Here is an 11,799-nt window from a genome sequence, read left to right as displayed (position 1 = left end):
AAATGTCACTAAAGTCACTGAACAATTTCTGTAGAAATTGTCAAATGGGACCCTAATTTGCTGTGTAAACTTCCACCAAAAACACAATAAAGTATTATTTAAAAAAAAAAAAAGATGAAAAGAAACATTCTGCGTTAAGACTCCCATTAACAAACGCCAGTAATTACTGTTCATTAATAGATGAAAGTCTACCAGACAATATTTTCCACCAGTCTTGAAGTGATACTAAACTATATATATTTAAAACCTGTATTCATGTTTTGTATCACTTATCTTGCAGTAAGATATGCAAACCTTGTTAAAAAAATAATGTCAGGAGAAAATTCTCTTCTTCCATCTGTCAAGGGCATCTTTGAGCTCCCTGTTTCTGAGACTATAGATCAGTGGATTTAACATGGGAATCACCACAGTGTATACAATAGAAACAAGCTTGTTTTGGCTAAGAGAATCGTCAGAGTTGGGCCATAAATAGACAAAGGTGCCTGAGCCATAGAAGAGGGTCACTGCTGTCAGGTGAGAAGCACAGGTGTTGAAAGCCTTGGATCTGCCTTCAGCTGAAGTGATCTTCAAAATGGTGGCAACGATATAACCATAGGATATCATGATAATCAGTACAGAAGCCAGTCCATAGAAGACTGTGAACACAGAGACGATAACTTGTAAGAAAAAGGTATCAGAGCAAGATAGGATCATCAGTTGGGGCAGGTCACAGAAGAAATGGTTAATAACATTTGGTCCACAGAAATGGAGCTGAAGTAAGGCACACAGTTGGATAAATGAGCCAAGGAATCCAGTGATGAAAGATCCTGCCACCATTTGTAGACAGAGAGTTGGGGACATGATGGCTGTGTAGAGTAGAGGGTTACAAATGGCAGCATATCGATCATAAGCCATGGATGCCAGAAGACAGCTCTCGGTCAGACCCAGGCAAGACAAGAAGAAGTACTGTGTGGTGCACCCCGTAAAGGAGATGAATTTCTGCTTCTGGAAGAAGTCTGAGAGCATCCTGGGGGCTATAGTGGAAACATAGCAGATGTCTAGAAAGGACAGGTTACTGAGGAAAAAGTACATGGGTGTGTGCAGATGGGAATCCACTCTGATGAGGGTGATGAGGCCCAGGTTCCAAGACACTGTCATGAGGTAGATCCCTAGGAATATTGAAAACAGGACAATGGTGAGCTTTGGAAATTCATAGAATCCCAACAGGATGAAATTGGTAATTGTTGTACTATTTCTTCCCCAAGCCATTGCGTTAGCGATCCTGGGATCTGTAAACAAAGAAGAGAATAAATCTCTAGGTCAGTTGCTATTCCAATTTCTATTGGCATAAACCCACCTTCTATTCACACTGAACACAGAGAAATATGGACCATGTTACAGGAAATAACTCTGGCTAACTTTGCCCCTATATAGCTACAATGATCTGTGTGTCAATTTTCTCACATGTAAAAGAGGATAATTACACCTTTCATTATTAGTCCATCAGACTCTTAGAAAGAAAGTATAACAATATTTGTAAAGCCTCTTTTATAAAATGCTGTGGAAATTTAAAGATGTTATTAATAGTATCTTGACCCCTGTGTATAGGTGAGTGCCTAAGAGTATGGACTTAGATATCATGCAACTGTTTTTACATTGTGGTTCTTCTACCTGCAAGCTGTGTGATTCTGAACAAGTTGTCTAATACCTCTGTGCCTAAGTTACTTCATCTGTAAAATGGGGATAATAGAACCTATCTCATAGGGTTGTTGTGGTTAAATTAATTTATATATCCGTATATATATGTATACACATACCGCCCACTGCCTTTGAGCTGATTCCAACTCATAGCGACCTCATAGGGTTTCCAAGGCTGTTAATCTCTAAGGAAGCAGACTGCCACATTTTTCTCCTGTGGAGCTGCTATGGTTTTGAACCGTCAGCCTGTCAGTTAGCAGTCGATGGCTTTAACCACTGCACCACCGGGGCTCCTTATATATATACACATATACGTATATATGTACGTATGTACAGTGCCTGCTGTGCATATGGTAAGTGTTTATGAAGTGGTGTCATTAAGAAAGAGAAGATAGAGAATAGCTTTCTAGTACAATTTGGAGGCACTTCCGTTCATAAAAAAACTTACAAATGAATTCTCAGAACTTCTGTCCTAATTTGTTTTCCTACTAAGGAACAATTTCTGTCATTTTTTTGAACATGGGTTTCTATAATGCTTTAATCCAAAAAGGAATATCTGTGAAGACAGATAATCCCACCTCCATCGCAATCTGTCATACTATATACCATAAAATGGCCCCCACATATGTTTGTAGTTCACATTTATAGTATTTGAGTGGTCCCAAAATCTTTAACATTTGGATTAAAGCAGTCCTAATTGCTGTTTGTCCATAGATTATACATTGCAGATACATATATAAATCTTTTCAGGAAGAACACATCTTAATCTCCAGTTGCAAAGATTTTGAATAGATAAAATCCATGAAAAATGAGCAGCTCATTGTAAAGATGACCAGACATCATAAATCAGCAGAATAACATCACAGCAGGATTGCACTGTGTTATTCATCATAAGTAGGGTAAAAAATGAGTATTTTTGATACCTTTGAAGAATTAAGAGGCTTAAATATGTGTACAAAGAGCAAACGTAAAGAGAGGCAATCAGGTAATCTAGAAATAGAAAAAAATAGACAAAAACCTCACTTGATGGGTTTAATAGAAGATTAGAGAGAATTTGTGGACTTTAGGTTATACTTGAACAAATAACCTAGAATGTAGTTAGATAAACAAAAGAGATAGAACAAATAAAGGAAAAATTAAGAGACAGAGAAGATACTGAGAAAGCCCAACTCTCAGACAGACTAGGAAGAAAGGCCTGGCAATCTACAATAAAAAATTAACCAATGAAAACCTTATCGAGCACAACAAAATACTGTGAGTTGCTTACTTTGGACATGTCATCAAGAGAGATTAATTACTAGAGGGCAACATTAGGTTTAGTGAAGTAGAGGTCCAGCAAGGGTGAAGGAGACCCTCAGTGAGACAAATTGACACAGTGGCTGCAACAATGGACTTGACATAGATTCAAGGCACCCTTGATGCCAATCAGGTTAAGTAAAAATAAACTCACACTTAAACACATCATAGTCAACAGAAAAAATATTGAAGACAAAGGAGCAACAATTAAAACTGATCTTAACTTCTTAACAACAACATTGGAGGCTAAAAGATAGTGAAATGACAACTTTGAAATGATAAGAGAAGATTAGCTGTCAACTTTATTCTATGAACTGTGAAAACATTTTTTAAGAATGGAAGTAAACATCAGATAGGCAAAGCTAGATTTCTTAGGAGAAAAGTGAGGTGCAGAATTCAAATTCTAGTAAAAAGACCAGACTTAATGGTCTGACTGAGACTGGAGGGACCACGGAAGACATGAAGCCTGGGCTCTCTGTTAGCCCAGAGCTGAAACCATTCCCGAAGCCAAATCTTGAGAAAAAGATTAGACTGGACTATGGGACATAAAATGATACTCATGAAGAGAGTGCTTCTTAGCTCAAGTAAATACATGAGGCTAAATGGGCAGCTCCTGTCTGGAGGTGAGAAGAGAAGGCAAAAAGGGGCAGGAGCTGGTAGAATGGACACAGGAAATCTGAGGTGGAAAGGAGGAGTGTGCCGTCACATTATAGGGAGAGCAGCTAGGGTCACACAGCAATGTGTGTATAAATTTTTGTATGAGAAACCAACTTGAACTGTAAATTTTCTCTTAAACCACAATAAAAAATAAATAAATAAATGTTTCTTTTTTTTTTCTCAGCATGGCCTCACTAAAAATACTTTGAAGATTGTATTCCAAGCAGAAGGATCTCAGGTGGAAAGTCTGAGATGCAATGAAGAATGAAGAGCGAATAAATCAATAAGTATGTTTGTAAATAAATATTGATTGTATACAGCAAAAAATAATACTGTCTCGTGAGGAACAACAAAACAAATACAGTTTTAAAACATAACAAAATAACATATCTAAGTGACGAGGGCGGTTGATTGTAATAAAACTGTTGCAAATGCTCTGTGTCTTTCAGGAGTAGGGGAAATATATTAACTTAAGCTTTTGATAAATTAAGTATATGTCTTAGTAGTTCAGGATTAACTACTGAAAGAGTGCAAATAGATTTTACAACTTTCAAAGAAACAGAAGGAAAACAAAGGATAAGAAAAATATTCAGCAATTCCAAAAGAAGGTAAGAAAGGAGATGGGAAAAACAATCATATAAAAGGTAGGAAAAACCAAAAACATGGAATAAAATTGTAGAAATTCCCTCAATTATGTCAGTAATCACAATAAATACAAGCAGACTAAATGCTCCAGTTAAAAGTGAAAAATTGTTATGAGAAAGAAGAAAATAAAAATTCAGCTATGACCGTGTTCTCAACAGATACATGCAAAACAGAAAATTTGAAAGTAAAAGTATGAAAAAATATATGTTAGGTAAATATGACCAAACAAAACCTGATATAATGAAATGTTTATTAAACAATTAGACTTTAGGGCAATTCATTTCAAAGAACCAACGATTGACTTTCTTGTATTGGTTTTAAATAGGTATGAAAATTCTTGACTTGTAAGCAAAAATTGACACCTTCAAGACAGTAGGTCAAGCCATCAATCTCAAGAGAGAATTCAACACACTTTACTCAGTAATGGGTAGACCAAACAGACAAAAGATTCAGTAAACATATAGGATATTGATTGGTATGATACAATTACAAAGTTTAGTCTACACCAAACATTCTTCTCCCAACTCCTGTGGAATATAAATAGTTTTAAGCAAATACAAATCATTTGACAAAACTGATGATATATTGTCTAGAAAGAAACACCTAATAAATTTCCAAGGTTTCTAACTTAGTCGCTACAGTGTGATTAAGTTAGAAATCAATAACAAATTGATAATTACAGAAACCTCATAATTGGTCATTCGTGACACATTTTTAAACTATTCAGAAGTCGAAGAAATTATTAGGGAAATTAGAAAATCTTTATAACTTAAATATAATGAAAAATACAATTTATCAAATCTTGTGAATTTTATCAAAGATGAACTTAAAGAGAAATGATTATCTTAAATGCATACAAAAGAGGAGTGAAAACTAATGATTTGAGCATCCATCATAGAGAGGAAACACAAAATCTACCAAATACGCAGAATATACTAACAAGAGGAGAAAGTCAAACATTGGTTCTTTGAAATGACTAAAAATGGACATATCTGGTGAGACCAAGGAAGAAAAAGAAATAGGAATGGAAGGGGAATATCAACTCTAGAGGCTAGAGGCATGCAAAAGTCATAAGAGGATACGCTGAACAACTTCATGCCAATCAATTTTAAAATTTAAATAAAATATACACATTTCTAGGAAAATGTAACTTACCAAAACTAAAGTAGGAATAGAACACTTTAATATTCTGTAAACATTAAAGATGAGCATTCACATGCAAGTCATTGTTTAGATATATGTTTTCGTTTTTCTTGGATAAATACTTTCGAGCGGAATTGCTGGGTTGTACGGTAAGTGTAAGGAGCCCTGGTGGCGCAGTGGTTAAGCACTTGGCTGCTAACTGAAAGGTCAGCAGTCTGAACCCACCAGCCGCTCTGCAGGAGAAGGGTGTGGCAGTCTATTTCCCTAAAGATTATAGCCTTGGAAACCCTACGGGGTAGTTCTATTCCTTCCTACAGGGTCACTATGAGTCAAAATCAACACGATGGCAATGGATTTGGCTCTGGTTTTGGTTTTGGATGGTAAGTGTGGAGCCCACGGGTGGCACAAACAGTTAAACACTCTCAGCTACTAATCAAAAGGTCGGTGGTTCGAGTCCACCCAGAGATGCCTTGGAAAAAAGGCCTGGCAATCTATTTCCCAAAGATCACAGACATTGAAAATCCTGTGGAGCGCACACATGGGGTCACCATGAGTTGAAATCAACTCAAGGGCAATTGACTCCATGCCAACTGTTTTTTGTTTGTTTTGTGGTTCAATGGGTTTGATGGCCGCTTTTTTTTTTAGTGGTAAGTGTGCATTTAACTTTAAAAGAATTTCTCAAATTGTTTTCCATGGTGGTTGTACATTTCTAAACAGATTTATTGAGATAAAATTCACATACTATAGGAAGAGAATTCCTGCCTTTGAATTGTGGTGTTGGAGAAGAATATTGAATATACCATGGACTGCCAAAACAACGAACAAATCTGTCTTGGAAGAAGTACAACCAGAATGCTCCTTAGAAGCAAGGATGGCAATTTACGTCTCACATACTTTGGACTTATTATCAGGAGGGATCAGTCCCTGGAGAAGGACATTATGCTTAGTAGAGGGTCAGTGAAAAAGAGGAAGACCCTTAAGAAGATGGACTGACACAGTGGCTGCAACAATGGCTTTAAGCATAACAATGATTTTGACGATGGTGCAGGACCTGGCAGTGTTTTGTTCTGTTGTCCATGGGATTGCTATGAGTTGGAATCGACCCAACAGCAACTAACAACAACAACAAATACAATTCACCTGGTTGTACCATTTTACATTGCCATCAACGACTATGAGGGTTTCCATTTTTGAGAATAAGAAAGGAAGAAAGATATTTTCATTACTTCCAGAAGATCTGATTACCATTATAGAAAACGAAAAGAAACTACAGAACAATTACTAGAATTAACTGATAGTCCTGATAGTCTGAAAGGCTATGTAAAAAAATCCAAAAGAATGTACAGATAAATCATTAGAATTAATGAGAGTTTAGCAAAATCAATATACACAAAAAGGATCAATGTTCAAAAATCAATTTAGTCTAAATTCCAGCAAAAATATCTAGAAATTTTAATAAAAAATACAACTTAAAATCATAACCTAGGAATAAATTTAACAAAGATAAGAAACATGCAAATGGAGAAAATTGTAAGATTCTAGTAAATTGTCAAATACCTAAGTAAATTGACAGATAAACCACATTTATGAGTTGGAAGACTCAATACTTTCAAAATGTTAACTATCACCAAGTTAATATAGGTCCAAAAGAAATCGACGAATGGGGGGAATAATTTTAGTATAAACTATGACTCTATTTAAAATCTTAGCCTAGTGTAGATACAGTCAGTATATAAGGTAGTAAAAAGATAGAATATGTAGAAATTAAAACACCCCCACTACAACTATATGCCCAGAATTTAGCTGAGTAACAATATAATATGAAAGCTCTCATATGAAACACCAATTTCTAAAATTTGGGAGGCAGGGAGAAATGAAAGAGTAGTGGAGGGAACTCCCTGCACTTTGTCTATTATTCTGAATCAGGCCAAGTTACCCAAATTCACCCAACAGGGATCTTCAATGTTTTGCTTTCCTATACTCTTATAATATAGAGAGAATGGTGGGGGAGGAGAGTTACCTGCGTGGGTTTTTCTCTGTCTTTCTGCAACTTACTGATACCAGCCTGAAAATTATCCCACTAAAGCACAGGTTCACAACCATGGCTGTATATTTCGGTCATCTAGGACACTGGTAACAATTCCATTGGCCTGCCTGAACCTCATACCAATTGAATCAGAGTATCTGGAGCTGGGACCTAGGCATTAGCATTTGTTAAAACTCCCCAAGAGATCCCACTGTGTAACCATACTTTAGGGTGCATGGAAATCACCCTGAGGAATTGGTAATGCAGATTGCTGGGGTCCACGTCCAGACTCTCCGATAGAGTAGGTCAGGAGAAAAACCTGAGAGACTGTATTTCTAACAAGTTTCCAGGTGGTGCTGCTTGTCCAGGGAACCCATTTTAAGAAACACAGCTCTAATAATGAATGAGTAAAGTGAGATTTTTTTTTTACTGGCGTATATATTGTTTTGAAAGCCAACAGAAGGATTGCACATAGCTATATCCATTCCTAAGCAAAATCCTACTCATCACCTATATTTTCCTTGATGCCTCCAATGGGTCACGCACTCTAGGGGAAGGGCACACGTTTGTTGAAGGAATCCCCCAGCTTTGTCAGAATCTAAGACTAAGATAAATGCTTTCAACTAAGAAGTTCATCTTTCATTTCTGTTGTTATTGGCTGCTGTCAAGTCAGCCTCCAGCTCATGGCAGCCCCAAGTGTTACAAAGTAGAACTGCTTCATAGGGTTTTCTTGGCTGTAAGCTTTATAGAAGCAGCTCACCAAGCCTTTCTTCCACGGTGCCACTGGGTGGGTTTGAACTGCCAGCCTACAGGTTTGCAACTAATCACAAACTGCTTGTGCCACCCAGGCTCTATAATTTATTTCTAGTAGTGTATAAATCTTCATGCTGTATACTACCAGGATGGGTTTTCTTTAATTCTGGAAAATAATCACACTCAGGGGGCTAAGTGAACATTTTAAGAGGTTGTGTCATTGTTTGAAACATCACCATCCCATTTGGGAGAGAAATTACAAATTTTTTAAATGTAAGAAAGTCTTCTATCATAGAAGGAGAAGCAGAGTTTGAGTTTCTGAGTGCTAAAATAGCTTGTTAAGGTGGGAAAAATATCCAAACTCTTTCTGTGGGCATCACTCTTTGTCCTCATGACTTCTGCTGAAGCAGCCTCAGGTCCCATGAGATCCAGAAACCCTGAGGCAATAGCACTTCTCCTGGGATCTGAAAATGTTGCCTTCAGGTTTACTTCGGACCTTTCAGAAGCAAATAGTGTCACTGAGGTTTGGAATGTTCATAGAACTATTGCCAGGTGTAAACTTCTCAAATTAGCAAAGGAAAGCGTGTTCTAAACTTGTTATTTTCATTTATTACTCTTTGCAAGTAGTAAAGGAGGGAAGGAGGAAAGGAAGGAAGGAAGGAATGGAGGAGAGAAGGATGGAGCAGAGAGGGATGGAGGGAGAGAGAGAGAGGAAAGGAGAGAGGAAGGGTAGGAAGGAAGTGGAAGAAAATAAAGGAGGAACAAAAAAGAGAAAGAAAGGGAAGAAGGAAAAAAGTCCATATTTTAAAAATTTGGGGAACACAGTGACCCATTTGTAAAAAGCAAGACAATGGGGACCCTTTGCTCAGTGGCTCCTGAAGTTATTTACACTTCAGCACTTTTTGTGCGGGTGTGGCTGAGAGCTTGTTCATTAGAATATTATACCATTTTAAGTCCTAGGTCTAGACTCCGGACTCACTGCTGTCAAGTCAATTCTGACTCGCAGCAACCCTATGGGAGAGAGTAGAACTGCCCTCGTAGAGTTTCCAAGGCTGTAAAACTTTACAGAAGCAGACTGCCTCATCTTTCTTCCAAAATCCTAGCTAGACCTTTCAAATGAATTTAATCAGAAATAAGAGGCCCCAAAATGTGAAATAAATGTTGATCCTTATTGGAACTCAGGAATTATGACATGACATGTGCTAATTTTATTAAAAAAAGAGTTTGCGTGCTGACAGCTTTGAACTGTCAGACAGGCAGATGAACTGTAGCTGGCTCAGTCTGGTAAATTTCTACTCTTCTGTTTATCTCTATCTTCATCAATGATAATAATAATGTGTAAGACATACGAGCACTTACATTCCTTGTCGTTTTTCCAGTACATATATATTAACCCCTTAAATCCTCACAACAATCCCATGTTAATAACAGACACAGGAAGTTTGGACACTTCTCCGTGGCCCCAGAGCTTACGTAAGTGACAGGGCTAGGAAACCACTTTGGTAGACTGGCCCCAGGGTCAGGTATTTAACAGTGACACTGTCCTACACATTTATATACAACATTTGTGTCTCTTTCAGCTTTATCTTCTTAGTCATTAGCACTATACAATTTAAAGCAATTAATGAATAAGTTGTTAAAAGTTTGAAGATAATTTCAAAATTATAAGCAAAATAAGAGTAAAATAAAAAATTGAAAAATTACCATGCAGTCAATTCTGACTCATGGCAACCCCATGTGTTGCAGAGTACAACTGCACTTCGTAGAGTTTTCTTTCGGAAGCAGATCGCCAGGCCCTTCTTCCCAGTCACCTCTGGGTGGATTCGAACCACCAACCTTTCAGTTAGTAGCCAAGCTCGCCTTACAGTTTGTGCCACCCAGGAATTCCAAAATAAGAGTTGCTGGGGTAAAAGGTCACACTGGCCCAATATCAACTGTAGCTAAAATAAATCACTCCTTACCTCAACTTTTATAATCATTAATATCCCCTGGCTCTGCAAAGGTGACATTTCAGGACAGTTGAAATATTTCAAAAAGCTGTTAAATTGTGTATCTATGCAAAATATCCCTTGCCATCAAGTCAGTTTCAACTCATAGTGACCCTATAGCACAGAATATAACTGCCCCATAAAGTTTCCAAGGCTGTAATCTTTACAGAAGGAGGTTGCTACATCTTTCTCCTGTGGAGCAGTTGATGGGTTCAGACTGCAGACATCTCCGTTAGCAGCAAGCTCTTTAAAGACTATGCCACCAGGGCTCCATTTTATGCAAAAGAGCACCATCAAATTGCTTTGGAGTAAAATTACATCAGCTCTCCCTGGCTACTCTATTTCAGACTAAGCACAGTTTTAATCATCTCTGATGAATAACAATGGGAAAAGTATACACTAATTATGAGAAGCAGAGTAGTGTTTGGTTCCACCACTTCCTAGCTTTGTGATTTTTGGCAAATTACTTAGCTTCTATGTGTCTGTGTTTTCATCAGTGAAGTGGGAATGATCATCACATCATAGGGTTTTTGTACCTCTTTAATTATGGCGAAAAGAACGTAATAAAGTATCACATAGGAAGCTCTCAAAAAAAGAAGTTGTTATGTTAAGAATGAATAATTATTATTATACCCTGAGGTATTTTGCTAACTAAAAATCTTTCACAGGAAAATGGGATCATCTGGGAGGTGAGAAATTTGGACTCCATGGTCCAGGTGAAAGCTATTGAAAATCTCCATGCCCTCTATTCCTCACTCCACCCACTGGTTAGTCTTTGAAATTCTATGTTAAATGCTTTTCTTTCAGCTCAGATACTTTGGTTTCTGCCAAAAGTCAAACATTCTCCTTGGGGTAGGGAAGAGAGAGAATGGTTATTGTTAGAAAAAAAAAAATAGGTGTTGAGCATGAGTGCATGAAATGTCTGGGTTGAATGTATATGAGAGCAGAGTTGCAAACGAAGAAAAAAGAATAGGGAGAAAGAATTTCAAGCATGGAAGCCACGTTGCCCCCATTCTGGTTTTACCCACCCAAATATTCTTGCAGGTGTCAGGCTCCTGATAGGTGTGTCTTGGTAAAGTCTGTGAGGTGCTGCCTTCTCCTGGACCTGTATGGTGACCATGCTCTTGATCCCCAGATGTGCGTAGAATTCTTTCAGAAGTTAGAGGATACGGCATTCAGGATGCAGACGTTCACTCCCCCTAGGCTCTGTGCTTTTTGACCATGGTTCCTACTGGCCATTGCTGCAAGAGAGGTGCTTCCAGCTAAAGATTCTCTTAAATGTTTCCTTAGGGTCCAGTGTGGAGGGAGCAGGCACAATTAACAGAAGTTACCATTTTCAGCTAATTATTCTCTAGAGTGATGGATGGAGAAAACAAATGGTGAAATGTTCCCAGCTTATTCCGTTTCTCCACACTATCATGTACCCCTCATGACCTAAATGAACCAAGTAACAATTTTCCTTTCTAAAGTTTAGAATCATGAGATCTGGGAGGGACTCTCAAAGTAGGGTGACCATACCATGTATCATTTGTCACTGCACAACTTTTGACATGAACCAATTGCTGTCGAGTCAACTCAGACTCACAGCAACCCCAAGTCTGTCACAGTAGAACT

The 11,799-nt window shown here is 37.8% G+C and overlaps 1 protein-coding gene across 1 annotated transcript; it reads right to left on the bottom strand.

Annotated features, from left to right (window-relative positions):
- Positions 1-312: 312 nt before the first annotated feature.
- LOC101356275 (olfactory receptor 1440-like) lies at positions 313-1,254 on the bottom strand. The gene has a single exon (XM_004389296.2). It carries the CDS (start codon positions 1,246-1,248, stop codon positions 313-315), a length of 936 nt encoding a protein of 311 aa, XP_004389353.1. The 5' UTR covers positions 1,249-1,254.
- Positions 1,255-11,799: the final 10,545 nt, after the last annotated feature.

This window comes from Trichechus manatus, unplaced genomic scaffold (genome assembly GCF_000243295.1).
Source record: "Trichechus manatus latirostris isolate Lorelei unplaced genomic scaffold, TriManLat1.0 scaffold00240, whole genome shotgun sequence".
Lineage (NCBI taxonomy): Eukaryota > Metazoa > Chordata > Mammalia > Sirenia > Trichechidae > Trichechus > Trichechus manatus.
Note: the sequence above shows the minus strand (reverse complement) of the source record. Positions and strands in the feature narration are given on the sequence as shown.

Bases quoted from the DNA above. Each gene is read 5' to 3' on its own strand.
- LOC101356275 (XM_004389296.2), bottom strand. From the start codon at position 1,248: ATGGCTTGGGGAAGAAATAGTACAACAATTACCAATTTCATCCTGTTG.